Source organism: Oryctolagus cuniculus, chromosome 17 (assembly GCF_964237555.1).
Source record: "Oryctolagus cuniculus chromosome 17, mOryCun1.1, whole genome shotgun sequence".
In the NCBI taxonomy this organism is placed as follows: Eukaryota; Metazoa; Chordata; class Mammalia; order Lagomorpha; family Leporidae; genus Oryctolagus; species Oryctolagus cuniculus.
Genome location: NC_091448.1, coordinates 38,999,700 through 39,016,826, shown reverse-complemented (window position 1 = coordinate 39,016,826; position 17,127 = coordinate 38,999,700). Strand labels below are relative to the sequence as shown.

The 17,127-nt window shown below is 42.7% G+C and overlaps 1 protein-coding gene across 14 annotated transcripts in view; it reads left to right on the top strand.

Annotated features, from left to right (window-relative positions):
* Positions 1 to 17,127, top strand: part of AP2B1 (adaptor related protein complex 2 subunit beta 1) — a 153,867-nt gene that overhangs the window by 17,348 nt on the left and 119,392 nt on the right. For all 14 annotated transcript variants that reach the window (XM_002719241.5, XM_008271129.4, XM_070061057.1 and 11 more), the window contains exons 4-5: positions 5,707 to 5,842; positions 9,596 to 9,841. In XM_002719241.5, the coding sequence (XP_002719287.1) occupies positions 5,707 to 5,842; positions 9,596 to 9,841 (382 nt within the window). The remainder of the gene's footprint in view (positions 1 to 5,706; positions 5,843 to 9,595; positions 9,842 to 17,127) is intronic.

Below are 17,127 nucleotides of genomic sequence, written 5' to 3'. Positions count from 1 at the left end.
TCCAGGCCAGCTCTCTGCTGTGGCCAGGGAGTGCAGTGGAGGATGGCCCAGGTGCTTGGGCCCTGCACCCCATGGGAGACCAGGAAAAGCACCTGGCTCCTGGCTCCTGCCATCGGATCAGCGCGGTGCGCCGGCTGCAGCGCGCCGGCTGTGGTGGCCATTGGAGGGTGAACCAACGGCAAAGGAAGACCTTTCTCTCTGTCTCTCTCTCTCACTGTCCACTCTCCCTGTCAAAAAATAAAATAAAAATAAATAAAAATAAAACTTTTGATTTTGGACTTTGAGTATATCCTTTTTAATATTCTGTGTGCTAAAATAATTGCACATAAAGCTCCTCTGCACAGCAAAATGTGGTGGTTGACTTGAGAGTGAGCCCTTGTGCGATTGTTTGACTTGCAAACACTATTTTTATTGAAAGGGATTGACAGACTGTATTTAATCAGACTCTGGCATTTGGGAGACATTTTACCAAAAATGAACAAAGTGAATCTGCTATTTCAAGAAGAAAAAATTTGACAGTAGGTAAATTTTGAGGTTTAAAGTAAAAATTAGAGTATTAGAAAGGGTATCTCATGAGCTTGACAGTTTCTAAATGCTTAAATATTTTTTTTAGATTATTTATTATTTATTTATTTATTTGACAGGTAGAGTTACAGAGAGAGAGAGAGAGAGAGAAAGGTCTTCCTTCTGTTGGTTCACTCCCCTAATGGCTGCTACGGCTGGCGCTACGCCTGGTGCTACGCCGATCAGAAGCCAGGAGCCGGGTACTTACTCCTGGTTTCCCCTGTGGGTGCAGGGACCCAAGCACTTGGGCCATCCTCCACTGCCCTCCCGGGCCACAGCAGAGAGCTGGACTGGAAGAGGAGCAACCGGGACTAGTACCCAGCACCCCAACTGGGACTAGAACCTGGGGTGCCAGCGCCACAGGCGGAGGATTAGCCAAGTGAGCCACGGCGCCGGCCTAAAGATTTTTCTGAGATTGGTGGTGAAAGAAATAAATGAATGTGATTATTTGTGTCAACTTTGGGAGGGTCCAAATAGCTCAGTGAACCAGTATTTTTCAAATGACCAGTGCATATATCACAATTACTTATGGGTAAAAGACCCATTCAACATGTATGATAAATGAATGGATTTTAATGCAAATAAATGCAAAAGTTTATTCATATGGTTTCAGATGCTACATTTCAATTAACTTATAAACTATCATTTGTAGAGTTGGACATTTGGTATAGCAGTTAAGTTTGTGCTTGGGACATCTACATTGCAAATCATTGTGCCTGGTTCTGATACTGGCTCTGCTTCTGATTCCAACTTCCAGCTGATACATACCCTGGGAGGTAACAGCATGTGTGTCTCTGCCATCCATATGAGAGACTTGGATTGAGTTTGCAGGCAGCTGGGGAATGAACTAACAGATGTCTGTCTCTTCTCCCTGCCTTTCAAATAAAATGAAATGAAATTAAGAAAAAAAAGCTGGCGCCGCGGCTCAATAGGCTAATCCTCCACCTAGTGGCGCCGGCACACCGGGTTCTAGTCCCGGTTGCCCCTCTTCCAGGCCAGCTCTCTGCTATGGCCCAGGAGTGCAGTGGAGGATGGCCCACGTGCTTGGGCCCTGCACCCCATGGGAGACCAGGAGAAGCACCTGGCTCCTGCCATGTGGGTGCAGGGACCCATGCACCTGGGCCATCCTCCGCTGCCCTTCCGGGCCACAGCAGAGAGCTGGACTGGAAGAGGAGCAACTGACACTAGTACCCGCTGCCCCAACCGGGACTAGAACCTGGAATACCAGTGCCGCAGGCGGAGGATTAGCCAAGTGAGCTACAGCGCTGGACCAAAACACATTAATATTTTAAAAGGGATCTTGAGGCCGGCGCCACAGCTCAATAGGCTAATCCTCCGCCTTGCGGCACCGGCACACCGGGTTCTAGTCCCGGTCGGGGCGCCGGATTCTGTCCCGGTTGCCCCCCTTGCAGGCCAGCTCTCTGCTGTGGCCAGGAGTGCAGTGGAGGATGGCCCAAGTCCTTGGGTCCTGCACCCCATGAGAGACCAGGAGAAGCACCTGGCTCCTGGCTTCGGATCAGCGCGGTGTGCTGGCCGCAGCGCGCCAGCCGTGGCGGCCTTTGGAGGATGAACCAATGGCTAAAGAAAGACCTTTCTCTCTGTCTCTCTCTCACTGTCCACTCTGCCTGTCCAAAAAAAAAAGGGATCTTGAGACCAATACAGTAAGAACAGCTCCCATAACCAGGCAGGAGACCAGATAGAAAAGGTAACACAAGAGATAGGCTTTTGGCATAGTGCCTAAGATGCCACTAGGGATACCTGCACACACTGTACTATACACACACACACACACACACACATATATATATATAATTTTTGTACGATTTATTTATTTCTTTGAAAGGCAGAGGCAGAGAAGGAGAGAGAGAGGTTTTTCATCCGCTGCTTCACTCCCCAGATGGCTGTAATGGCCGGAGTTGGTCCCTTCCGAAGCCAGGAGCCTGGAGCTTCTTCCAGGTCTCCCACATGGATGCAGGGGTCCAAGGGCTTGGGTCATTTTCTACTGCTTTCGTAGGCTATAGCAGAGAGCTGGATTGGAAGTGGAACAGCTGGGACTTGAACCAGCGCCCATATGGGATGCCACAGCGCCAACCACTGTGTCAGTATTAAAATTAAAGGATAGTCGATGTATATTAGCCTTCATGGTGTTTATTATCTAGTTAAAGAGACCCCAATTTGAAAAATTAGGGAATAATGAAATATAGTTATGTAATTAGGTATTAAAATGTATATATTAAAGGCAGTAAGAACTCTGCAAAAGAAAGATCCATTCAAATAGAAATAGTTGGAGAACTCTTTTGGAGGGACAAGATGCAAGCTATGCCTGAAAAGATAACATGAGGAAACAGAATAAATAAGAGAGTAGCTACTTGTAGATGATCATGCTTCAATCTCCTTAGCAAGTAACCTCAAGTTCAATGCCGTCCAATAGAAATACAATGCAAGCCACATAAATAATTTAAATATTTTCTGGTAGCTATAATAAAAAGTAAAAAGAAATAGATGAGATTAATTTTAATAATCTTATTTAGAGCAGGAGTTTGGTGGTTAAGATGCCTGCATCATGTATCTGAATGCGTGGGTTTGATACCTGGCTCTTGACTCTGGCTTGCTGCTCATGTGTACCCTGGAAACAGCAGTGATGGCTCAAGTGGTTGGGTTTCTGCTACCCATGTGGAAGACCTAGATTGTGTTCCTGGCTCCTGCTACCCATGTGGAAGACCTAGATTGTGTTCCTGGCTCCTGGCTTAGGCTTGGCCCATTGTGAGCATTTGGGGAGTGCACCAGCAGATGGGGGAGCAAGTTTGTGCTCTGACTTGCCTCTCTGTCTCTCTACTTCTCTTTTTGGCTATCAAATAAATAAGAAAATAACTAATTTATTAAAATATATATATATATATTTTATTTGATCCAGTATATCCAAAATTCTGTCATTTTAATGTATGATCAATATAAAATTTTTAATGAGTTATTTACATATTTTTCACATGGAGTCTTCAAAATCCATTTACATTTACATCAAATCTCAGTTCAGAATGGCCACATTGTAAGTACTCATCGGCTACTCTTGACTAATGGTTACCATCATGAGAAGTTCTGGTTTCTAGTTTTATAAATTGATTTTACCTCTAAAGCTTTGACAATTAAGTCTTGTTGATCTTGGCAAGTTAGAATCGTTTAAGATATTAATTTTACTATTGGTTAGTATTTCATGTTTGTTTACCAGTTTTATGATTCTTTTGCACATCAGCTGTTCTCTCATGAGATGGAAGGAAAACTCCTTTTGGAGAGCTTTGTTAGTGTTTGTTAAATATCTCCATGTACATGAACTATACAGATAGACTATACATAGAGGTACTATACATATAAACTGTTTCTTTGCCTTCCAGAATAGAAATCACTGGTTCATTGGAGATGTGAATTCTTTAGACTTGCATTCCGTCTTGTGTTCTGTAAATAATTTCTGTTTCTGTACCTGTTTTTATTTGTATACAGAAGCTATGCCAGTTTTTCATCATTCTTTTCTATAAAAATTATGCATTTGTTACTTTTTATGTTAGTAATAAGATATCTAGAAATATTTACAACTTATAAGGTATTCTGATAAAGCCTTGGGGAGAAGATTAATTCCTAACTTCTGTGTCTTATAGGAGAATGGTAAATCATGAAATGGCTAGAACTTGTAAATAGTATAAACTCTCTTTATATTTGATTAAACCCAAATTTTCATTTGTCCGAATGTATAATGTTAGATTAAATAAATTCCACAAAAAGGAAATCAGCATCTTAAAGAAATAACTGATTTCCTGTCTGAAATTAGAAATGAACAGAGTGAGCCTGGATGAAGCATTATATCATATGAGAAAGCAGGAATTACATCACAAGGCCAGGAGATGAATTCACATTGGTCAGGGATGGAAGAGCATGAGCGTTAAAAAGTTTTGTTTTGTTTTGTTTTTTGTAAAGATTTATTTATTGTATTTGAAAGGCAGAGTTACTGAGAGGCAGAGGCGAGGGTGGGGTAAGGAAGAGGTCTTCCATCCACTGATTCATTCACTCTCCAGATGGCTGCAATGGCTTGAGCTGTGCCAATCTGAAGCCAGGAGCCAGGGTGCAGGGGCCCAAGAACTTGGGCCATCCTTTACTGCTTTCCCAGGCTGTAGCAGAGAGACGGATCAGAAGTGGAACAACTGGGACTTGAACTGGCGTCCATGTAGGATACCGGCACTGCAGATGGTGACTTTGTACCCTATGCCACAGCGCCAGCCCCTAAAATGCTTTGTAACTAGTGAAACTGCAGTGGATTGATATGAATTACTGTTAATTATTTTGGTATGGTAATGGTAGTGAGTTTTTTTTTTTTTTTAAAGATCTATTTATTCATTTGAAAGTCAGAGTTACATAGAGAGAGGAGAGGCAGAGAGAGAGAGAGAGAGAGAGAGAGAGGTCTTCCATCCGATGGTTCACTCCCCAATTGGCCACAATGGCCAGAACTGTGCTGATCCAAAGCCAGGAGCCAGGAGCTTCTTCTGAGTCTCCCACGTAGGTGCAGGGGCCCAAGGACTTGGGTCATCTTCTACTGCTTTCCCAGGCCATAGCAGAGAGCTGAATTGGAAGAGGAGCAGCCGGGACATCCATATGGGATGTCAGTGCTTCAGGCCAGGGCGTTAACCTGCTGCGCCACAGTGCCAGCCCCATAAAGGTAGTGAGTTTTTAAAAAGATTCCTAAATTATACACTAAAATATTACAGGTGAAAGGTGTCTAGGATACATTTAAAAATAATGAGCAACTGGATGAGATGAGGACAGGTAGGGGCAGTGGGTTGAGAATATTTCCTGAAACAAGATGGGGCATATATCAATATGTCAGTATCTGTGGGTGATGAGTTCATTGAGTTCATTTTATTTCTTTGTTTATTGAAATATTTTCTTAATACAAAATTTTTTCAAAAACTATTTAGGGATCTTAGGACCAGTGCTACAATTTCTTTTATAATTGATTTCCATGATAGTAATTATCATTATGAGGATGTTTGTCTTTGCATCCAGTAACTCTGTTATAAGCCATTTCTTAATATTCTGTCCAGCAGCATGGTGCTCACTCCCATTCACTTTCCTTTTCTTTTTCCCTTCTCTGCTCAGCTCTCTCTTTCCAGATGTAGTGAACTGCATGCAGACTGACAACTTGGAACTAAAAAAGCTTGTGTATCTCTACTTGATGAATTACGCCAAGAGTCAGCCAGACATGGCCATCATGGCTGTCAACAGCTTTGTGAAGGTAACTTTTCCCAAGGACTCAAGAGCATTATACCTAAAAACAGCTTTTTCAGAAGTGATGCTAAGTATAGTTAGCTTCTGTGTTGCAAAGAAACAAGTTTTCTTCTGAAGGAAGGCCTCTAGGGAAGTACTGACAGTGACTAGAAATGTTCATGTGATAAGCCATCTATTTGCCAGAGTATTGTGTCATCCAGGGAAATTTAAGCCATGTGGTGAGCCTTCTGTAGTGGGGTTTGGTGCATCCCTGCCAGAAGGGCAGAAGAAAGCCAGGTGAAGCTGCACTGTTTTACTTTCCGACGCTGACAAAGGTTGGGCATATCATTGTAGTACAAGTAAACTGGGGCTCTCTCTGTTGTATCTTTATCAAAATAATGTTTATGAGTTAGAAATAGTGGAAGATGCAGGAGGTACTTTTGTTTTGTTTAATCTTCCAACATTTGATTATTTTTTATTATGGAATAATGTATTCAAGTAGAGGGAATATCATGATGAATACATAAACACCTATCTTGGGGTTTTCACAAATTTTTTTCAAGTCATAAGTTTATTTATAAACATACCTGGTATGCTATGAGTTCAAGAGTTTGATCTATTTTTTAAAGAGACTACATTTCTTGTAATACTGTTATCTGTTAAATAGATGACCTAAAACATCATTCTTTTTCTTTTCTTTTTTTAAATTTATTTGATAGATAGAGAGAGAGACAGAGAGAAAGGTCTTCCTTCTGTTGGTTCACCCCCAAAATGGCTGCTATGGCCAGAACTACGCCGATCTCAAGCCAGGAGCCTGGTGCTTCCTCCTGGTCTCCCATGTGGGTGCAGAGACCCCAGCACTTGGGCCATCCTCCACTGCCTTCCTGGGCCATAGCAGAGAGCTGGAGTGGAAGAGGAGCAACCGGGACTAGAACCCGGTGCCCATATGGGATGCTGATGCCGTAGACAGAGGATTAACCAAGTGAGCCATGGCACTGGCCCCATCTTTTTTTTTTTTTTTTTTTAAAGATTTATTTTATTTATTTGAAAGAGTTACAGAAAGAGGTAGAGAAAGAGAGAGTGGTCTTCCATCTGCTGGTTCACTCCCCAAAGGGCTGCAATGGCTGGAGCTGAGCCTATTCAAAGCCAGGAGCCAGGAGCCTCTTCCGGGTCTCCCATGTGGGTGCAGGGGCCCAAGGACTTTGACCATCTTCCACTGCTTTCCCAGGCCCATTAGTGGGGAGCTGGATCAGAAGTGGAGCAGCCGGGACTCGAACAGAGACCATATAGGATGTTGGCGCTGCAGGCTAAGGCTTTGGCCCACTATGCCACAGCACCGGCCCCACATCCTTATTTCTTTTCTTTTTTTTTTTTAAAGATTTTATTTATTTATTTGAGAGGTAAAGTTACAGACAGTGAGAGGAAGAGACAGAGAGAAAGGTCTTCCATCTGCTGGTTCTCTCCCCAAATGGCTGTAATGGCTGGCTGGAGCTCTGCCAATCTGAAGCCAGGAGCCAGGAGCTTCTTCCTGGTCTCCCACACAGGTGCAGGGGCCCAAGGGCTTGGGGCCATCTTCTACTGCTTTCCCAGGCCTTAGCAGAGAGCTGGATTGGAAGACGAGCAGCCAGGACTAGAACTGGGCACCCATATGAGATGCCGGCACCACAGGTGGAGGATTAACCTACTGCACCATGATGCCAGCCCTAGCCCCTACCACATCATTATTTCTTAAGCAGCTGGTATCATACGTACTATGAAAAAAGGTACAGCAAATCCAGATCTAAAATGCAAAGTCATTATAACTAGCAACCTCTACTTGTTTTCCACTGAAAATGGCAAATTCTTCCTGGGCCCTCCTCCTAGTGGCTCCTAAGGACCATGGAGTTTGTGAACCTCTGGATGCTCTGGAGGAGGCACAGAGACCCAAGAAGGAAGAAATGGTGGCACCACACTAAGCCTCGCTCTATTCACAGCCTTGTTCCTCTGTGTGCAAGGACTGAAAGGCGAGTTTTCACAGTTATTGACACATGGCCACTGTTGTTGAATTTATACTCCCTATACTTTCCAGATTCCCACCTCCTTTTCTGTTGGATTTGTAAAAAATTTATTTGAAAGACAGAGAGTATGGGAGGAACAGATAGGCAGCCAGAGATCTCTCTCATTGTTTGTTCACTTCCCAAATGCCCACAGCATCTGGAACTCAATCTAGGTCTCCTGTATGGATGGTAGGTACCCAACTTCTTGAGCCATCACTTGAAGCTCTCAGGGTTGTATGTTAGCAGGAAGCTGGAATCAGGAACAGAGCCAAGATATAAGCCTAGGTTCTCCAGTGTGGAATGGAGAATCCCAAGTAGGGTCTTAACCATTGTGCCAACTTCCTGCCCCTGTTGCTGGATAATGTTTAAGCAAATCGTGAACATAACTTCATTCATTTTTTAAAAAACTTTATTTATTTATTTGAAAGACAAAGTGACATAGAGATCTTCCATCTGCTAGTTAACGCCAAATGGCCCCCAACAGCTGAATCTGGGCCCAGTTGAAGCCAGAAGCCAAGATTATTCCATCCTCATCTCCTACACAGGTAGCAGAGACCCAAGTACTAAGGCCATCTTCTGCTGCCTTCCTTGGTATAATAGAAAGCTGAATGGGAAGCAGAGCAGCTGGGAATTGAACTGGCACTCTCTGTCTGTCTGTCTGTCTTAGAATCAGAGAGTGAGAGGCAGACAGAGAGAGATCTTTCATCCAAGGGCCCACATGGGCAGCAAGAGCCTAAGCACAAGGGCCATCCTCCACTGCTTTCTCAGGCAACCAATAGGGAACTGAACTGGAAGTGGAGTGGCCAGAACTGGAACTAGTGCCCATATGGGATGCCAGCATTGCAGGCAGCAGCTTTACCACTATGCCAGTGCTGGTCCCCCAAATTAGCATTTCTAAAAATAACTTCTCTATTTATTTAAACTGTCTTGAAAAATAACCAATATACCTTATTATTTCTTATGGATGTTTTCTTCTTTTCCTATCTAATTATATTGTACCAAGAGAACATAACAGTTCATTCTTCCTGCCTAATGATTCATAGATGGAAAATATCATTGGGAAGAAATTAGTTTACAGTGTTCAGAAGTTAGAGCTGTACATAGTTTTATATGGTTTAAAGAAATTTTGTGATATAGGACAATTTAAAATAATTCTTTCTCAGTGTCCTACTTGAGCTATATTTGGCAGCACATGCTAGTAAAGGAAAAGGCCTATTATTACCTTGGAGGGCCTGCTCTGCTGTTTAACTCGAAGTACTGATGTCTGCCTTCAACTAGCTCCTACGTTCTCCTTTATTTTCTTGGTTCTTAGTCCGAGAAATCTAGCCCTCTTTTTTCTCTACTTAATAGTAATGAATTGACAGAGTAGGACAGTGTCTTTCCAATTCCCCTTTACTTTCCTATACCAAAATACAAACCCAGAGGCCTTTTCTGCTTTTAGGGCAGATCCACTAATAGCTGTGGATGCAACATACCAATTTGTTAGGCTTCTACCTAGCCTTGGAGTGAATTCTACTGGGCTTTCTTTATTGTGAATATAAACAGTTAAATGAGTTCATAACCTAAAGTCTTAAATTGATGATGAAGCCTTGTACTTAGGAAAAGAATAGTGTGGGAGATTGGGTTCGAGGTAGAATGTAACTGGATGCTTGAATTAATGAAATCATCTTTTGTGACTCATGTACTGAACTGTTTACTATTAGTCACCAGGTACACTTAGAGTTGTTTGTGGATGTTTTTTGCAGGACTGTGAAGATCCCAATCCTTTGATTCGGGCCTTGGCAGTCAGAACTATGGGCTGCATCCGAGTAGACAAGATCACAGAGTATCTCTGTGAACCCCTCCGCAAGTGCTTGAAGGATGAAGATCCGTATGTTCGAAAAACAGCAGCAGTCTGTGTGGCAAAACTCCATGACATCAATGCCCAGATGGTGGAAGATCAAGGATTTCTGGATTCTCTACGGGATCTCATAGCAGATTCAAATCCAATGGTAATAGACTTCTACTTTTACAAAGAGAGCAGTATTTAAAATGGGTCCTTTTTTTTTTTTTTTTTTTAAAGATATATTTATTTATTTAAAAGTCAGAGTTACACAGAGAGAGGAGAGGCAGAGAGAGAGAGGTCTTCCATCTGATGGTTCACTTCCCAGTTGGCCGCAATGGCCAGAGCTGTGCCAATCTGAAGCCAGGAACCAGGAGATTCTTCCAGGTCTCCCACGTGGGTGCAGGGGCCTAAGGACTTGGGCCATCTTCTACTGCTTTCCTAGGCCATAGCAGAGAGCTGGATCCGAAGTGGAGCAGCCAGGTCTTGAACTGGCGCCCATATGGGATGCCAGCACTTCAGGCTAGAGTGTTAACCCGCTACACCACAGCGCTGACCTCATGGGTCCTTGTCAAGGTGTGTTTAACACAACTTTGTCTTTGAGATGTTGGATCACAGGATACCTGTGGGAAACAAGACTTCTGTGTGTACTATAGATGGTATATCTCATCCCTGAGGCATTTTTGAGGTGCAAACCAAGCACTCAGTACAAGAGTTTTAAATCAGACATTTGTACCTACTCCTGTATTTGCTCAGAAGCAAACTAGTACTTTCATTTTCTTCAGATTGTTATTTAAATTTTTGCACTCACATTTTTTACTTCAAAAAGTCTATGGGAAACGGAATTAAAATGTGTGTTTATCTTTGTACCAAAAAGAAAATAAAATCCATACACAGTAGGGGATTTTTTTCTTCTTTTAAGGTTTATTATTTATTGAAAGGCAGAGGTGGGGAGAGAGAGTGAGAGAAAGAGATCTTCCATCTGCTGGTTCACTTTCCAAATGCCTGCAACAACCAGGGTTTGACCAGGCCAAAGCCAGGAGCTAGGAACTCCATTTCAGTCTCCCTCAGGGATCCAAATACTTGAGCCATCTTCACTGCTCCCAGGTGCATTTGCAGGGAGCTAGATCTGAAGTGGAGCAAGTAGATCTCAAACTGGCACTCTGATGGGATGCAAGGTGTCACAGATGCCAAGAAGTGAGGGAATAAGCTGCTTTCTTTAAAGTGCTCTCCTTTTTTTCTAACCCAGTGTTTACTTGAAGGTGAATAACAGTAAGAATCAGCTGGGGGCAAGCTTTGTGGCCAGCAAGTGTAGCTGCCATGTAAGTGCCAGCAGACCATAGTCTCTGCTGCTCTACTTTCTTTCTTTCTTTCTTTCTTTTTTTTTTTTTTTTTAAGATTTATTTATTTATTTGAAAGTTAGAGTTACACAGAGAGAGAGATCTTCTATCCCCTGGTTTACTCCCCAGTTGGAGACAACGGTCGGAGCTGCTCTTATCTGAAGGCAGGAGCCAGGATCTTCTTCCAGGTCTCCCATGTGAATGCAGGGGCCCGAGGATTTGGGGCGTCCTCTGCTGCTTTCCCAAGCCACAGCAGAGAGCTGGATCAGAAGTGGAGCAGCCAGGACTTGAACTGGCTGGCGTGCATATGGGATGCCAGCACTGCAGGCGGTGGCTTTTCCTACTACGCCACAGCACCAGCCCCACCCACACCCTCCGCTCCACTTTCAATCCAGTTCCCTGTTAGTGGGCCTGGGGAAGCCTCAGAAAATGGTGCAAGTGCTTAGGTTCTTTCCACTTACATGGGAGACCTGGATGGAGCTCTAGGCTCCTGATTTTGGCCTGGCCCAGCTCTGGCTGTTGTGGCTGTTTGGGGAGTCAACCAGTGAATGAAAGACTCTCTCTGTCTCTCATTCTGCCTTTCAAATAAATAAATAAATATTAAAAAATTATTCAGTGGATAATCTCTAAATATTTTCTGTTGAGCATTTTGAATAGTTGGAATTTGCCTGAAATACTCTCTCTTACTTGCATATTACCTGCTCAGATCTCTGCTTTGATTTCTCCTTGGGTTCACCTGATTCTATTGGTATCCTTGGCTTCCATTTGTGATCCTTCAAAGTTAGTATTAAGGTCACGGAATGAAGCAAACTACAGTTTTTTAAAAAAGTGTTCATTTATTCAAAAGTCAGACCTACAGAGAAAGATCCTCCGTTTGCTGGTTCACTCTTTAGATGGCCACAATGGCCAGGGCTGGGCCTGGCTGAAGCCAGGAGCTTCATTTGGGTCTCTCAGGTCTGCAAGCCCCAAACCACTTTTTAAAGGTACTTAAGGGGCTGGCACTGTGGCATAGCAGGTTAAGTCACTGCCTGCAGTGCCGGCATCCCATTTGGGCACCAGTCTGATTTCCAGTTGCTCCACTTCTAATCTAGCTCTCTGCTATGGCCTAGGAGAGCAGTAGAAGATGGGTGAAGTCCTTGGGCCCCTGTACCCGCATGGGAGACCCAGAGGAAGCTCCTGACTCCTGGCTTCGGGTTGGCCCAGCTTTGGCCGTTGCGGCCATTTGGGGAGTGAACCAGCGGATGGAAGACTGCTCTGTCTGCCTCTGCCTCTCTGTAACTCTGCCTTTCAAATAAATAAATAAATCTTTCAAATAAATAAAAGAAAAGAAAAAGAAAAGTACTTAGGTCCTAACTAGCATCAGCCGTCTTTTAGCCATCTCCTAGGCTTGGGGGTAGGTATGGATATGGGTATGGAAGTGATTTAACCATGATTTCTGACGGAAAATCTTCACCAGTGTTAGAAGTCAGTCTTGAGCCGGCGCCGTGGCTCAATAGGCTAATCCTCCACCTTGCGGCGCCGGCACACCGGGTTCTAGTCCCGGTTGGGGCGCCGGATTCTGTCCCGGTTGCCCCTCTTCCAGGCCAGCTCTCTGCTATGGCCAGGGAGTGCAGTGGAGGATGGCCCAGGTGCTTGGGCCCTGCACCCCATGGGAGACCAGGAAAAGCACCTGGCTCCTGGCTCCTGCCATCGGATCAGCGCGGTGCGCCGGCTGCAGCGGTGGCCATTGGAGGGTGAACCAATGGCAAAAGGAAGACCTTTCTCTCTCTGTCTCTCTCACTGTCCACTCTGCCTGTCAAAAAAAAAAAAAAAAAAGAAGTCAGTCTTGCTCTTCTCTCACCCAGACAATACTATGTGACACTTTCTCAAAGTATTCATAAAGAAATGAGTTTATAAACCAATGAGATCTACTTTTTAGAGTGTTTAGCTGCTACCAACTTATGTTTTTGGCATTGCTTTTAATTCTGAGCAACTGCTTTTGAAATTCTCTACCTGAGGACAAATGAGGCGATGAGAAGTACTTGAGCTCCAAGCACCAACCAGATAAGCAGAATATCATGTACCCTGTGGAAACTTATTAAATATTCAGAGGTGCTCAGAATGGATTGAGGTGAAAATTGAACTCACATGGGCAACTCCAGTTTGAGGGGAAAAAGTGTCTTTACACTAAATGCCTAGGCCTGTAAAATTAGATGGTCAGGGCTAAAGATCAGCTGAAGGTTTGATAGTAAGGAATTTTTTTTTCTTTTTTCTTTTTCACCTGCGTAGCACTTAGAGATCTTTATCCTGCTCAGTTGAAAGGAGATTCTTAAGCCTGTAGAGAGGGCTGGTTTTCATCCAGTCCATGGTACTCACCTGAAATATACATGCCGTTTATTTACTTAGTTTGCTTTTCTATTTTTTTTTTTTTAAACTTTTATTTAATGAATATAAATTTCAAAAGTACAACTTTTGGATTATAGCGATTTTCCCCCCATAACCTCCCTCCCACCCACAAACCATCCCATCTCCTACTCCCTCTCCCATCTCATTCTTCATTAAGATTCATTTTTAATTATCTTTATATACAGAAGATCAACTTAGTATATACTAAGTAAAAATTTCAACAGATTGCACCCACACAGACACACAAAGTATAGAGTACTGTTTGAATACTAGTTTTACTGTTAATTCACGTAGTACAGCACATTGACAGAAATCCTACATGAGGAGTAAGTGCACAGTGACTCCTCTTGTTGATTTAACAATTGACACTTTTTTATGACGTCAGTAATCACCCGAGGTATGCTCTTTTATTGTTAGAATCTTCAAACATACTCACAACTAGAGAATACATGAATACAGTAAATAAGTGAGCTCATTTATCTTGATGAGATCAGAGCATTTTCAGTTCATGGCAATCTTGTTTTATTTTTCTATCTTACTATCTGTAATTTAAGCAAGTAACACATAAATGAATATCTATTTTAATATGCTATAATGTAATAAGCTGGAGAATGCTGGTAAGAATTCTTGACCTGTTTTTACTACAACAAATCAAAGTATTTGGGGAGATATTCACAAATATTGAGGAGACTTTTAGAGAAAGTTTAAGGTTACTTGGTTGGTCTTGTCTCTTTGCTGCAGATTTTTCTTAGAACTGGCTGTCAGCATTAGATACCAAATTGTTGGGCCTACTCCTCTCTAAATAGAAAATCTCTCTGCAGTCTTGTTAGATTTCTCACTAGCAGAAATTTTCTCTGATATTGTTTGACGTACTGCTAGAGGGCTGCCCAGAATGTAAACTAAAAATGCCCTCACTTTTAGTGACTAAATCTATATATGCATGAGCCTGAAAGCTGGGTGCCTCCTTTAGTCTTATGCATGGAGTCCATTGTTTGCCTAATTCTTGTTCTGAACTTGTTTTACATACAACATACCTGTCATTTTTTGAGTGTTTGATTCATTTTAGTGAGGAACTGGAAAGTTTAGTCTCAAGAGCTAACCAACAAATATACATACACCTATTTTTGATCTCAAGTCCATGCTTTTCTTCTCAAGTGTATGTCCTGCTTTGTACCTTAAAGAATTTACAACTATCATTAGAACACTGATTTTCCTTTTATCAGTGGAATCACATGCTACTGAGGGGAGACAGATTGAGTGCACGAATGTAAAGTGACATCCAGGATCTAGTGGTCAAACATCTAGGAAGTTTCTAAGGCCTATGATGGTCTTGTGTCATTGGGAAAAGAGAAAGTTAAATTTAAGTGCCTTCTGTGCTAAGCACAATGATAGGTGTGTTTACTTTGAGTATTTTACTTACTTCAGCTCTCATGTCTGCCCTGTGAAGTAGAAGTTACTCCATGTTACAGATCAAGAAATGTTCACTCCTGCAGAGAGATAAAGGAGCTATCCAAGGTCATGCAGCTAGCAGTCAAGAGGCAGGATTCCAATCTGGTTCTGAGACCCAAAACCCATTTTTAGTTAATGCCTTCATGGATGTATATGTATATGATACCATGTTAGTGTATGTGTATGTGTGCATATACACATTTACAATTTTTATTTTCTCAATCAATTTTTTGAATACATAAAGATCTCTAGGTATCTGAGCACTGTTTTATTAAGGGAATCTTCTCAGTTTTCTTACTCTGATAATGGATATGAATCATTTTATTACTGCTCTTAAGGACTGATTTTCTTCCACTTCTTCAGAGGCTGCTCCACATGGTGGCAGCACTGCATCAGCAAACATTAGACTTTTACAAAGGAAGTGAACATTTCCTGGGCATCTGCCTTAGTATTCCTGTAGACAGCATCCTAGATGTGAGAACACCAGCACATCTGCAGTGAGAACTTTGAAGTCTTCTGAAGTAAGATGTTGATCAAGTGCTGATCTTCAGTCCGATTCCTAGTGGCATGTGCCTTATATAAAATAACAGGACTTTATTAATTTTCATTCCTTGTCTTTTTTGAGTATCATTCACACCTCATTTTCCTATAGTAATTTTATCACTTAATGCTTTTTTAATCTGACTTTCATGAAATATTTGAGAGAAAAAATGGACTTAAAAAATTTTTTTTCAAGTTTATTTTCATTTATTAAAGATGGAATGACAGAGAGAGAGAGAGAGAGAGAGATATCCTTTCATCCATGGGGTTTACTCCACAAATGCCTGCAACAGCCAGACCTGGGTCAGCTGAAGCCAGGATCCAGAAACTCCAAGTACTTGAGGGATCATCCTCTGCCTTCTCAGGTGTATTGCCAGCAAGCTGGATCAGAAACTGAGGAGCCTGGGACTTGAACCAGCACTCAATATGGGATGTAAGCATCCCAAAGCAGCGGCTTAACCCAGTGTACTACAATGCCTGCCCCCATTTTTTTTTTTTAAAGATTTATTTACTTATTTGACAAGTAGAAAGAGAGAGAGATCTTCCATCCCCTAGTTCACTCCCCAGATAGCCACAATAGCCAGAGGTGGGCCAATTCAAAGCCAAGAACCAGGAGCTTCTTCCAGGTCTCCTATGTGGGTGCAGAAGCTCAAGTACTTGGGCCATCTGCTGCTGCTGTCCCAGTCACATTAGCAGGGAGCTGGATCAGAAGTAGAGCTGCCAAAACTGCAGCTGGCTTCCATATGGGATGCCAGCACTGTAGACAGCAGCCTTACCCACTATACCACAGCATAGTCCCTGAGAGACAGCTTTTATCTGCTAATTTGTTTAAGAAGATTTATTTATTTATGTATTTGAAAGGCAGAGTCTACAGAGAAAGAGGGAGAGAGCGATCTTCCAGCAGCAGATTTACTCCCCTAATGGCTGCAATGTCCGGAGCTGGTCTTATCCAAAGCCAGGAGCCAAGAGCTTCCTCTGGATCTCCCATGTTAGTGACAGGGACCCAAGTAGTTAGGCCTCTGCTTTTCCCAGGTGCATTAGCAGGGAGCTGAATCAGAAATGGCGCAACTAGGACTCCAGCTGGTGCCCATATGGGATGCTGATGTTGCATGTGGCAGCTTTACCCACTATACCACCACAGTAAATCAGCTCTTCATCTGCTGATTTACTCCCCAAGTGGGCACAATGGCCAGGATTGGGCCAGGCTGAAGTCAGCCTGGAACTCTGTCCAGGTCTCTTATGTGGTTGGCAGGGGTCCAAGCACTGGCTCATCTTCTGCTGTTTTCCCAGGCATTTTATTAGGGAACTGGATCAGAAGTGGAGCAGCCAGACCTCAAACCATTGCTTATATGGGGTGCCAGCATTACAGGGCAACTTAACCTGCTTTGCCAAAACACCAGTGCCTAACAGTATCTTAAGATATTTGAATAATGAACATTATTGTTTGTGTATCTTGTTTCCATGTAATCAAACCTCCTTGCCATAATGAGATGTGTTGGCTCAACTAGGTAGTTTGAGCTGTCACTCCACTGAGGAAGATGGGGGAAAAATGGAACAATATAAGATGTAACATGGTAGGCATATTATCAGTTAATATTCCAGGCAGTGTTGTGGCTTAATTTATAAACTATAAGTTTCATTTATTTTAGAGGGGACAAAAATTTAATTAGTACTGCATGCCATTGTCTGCTTGAAAAAATGATAGTGACTGAGATGCTTAGAACAAATAAATGTGTTCCTG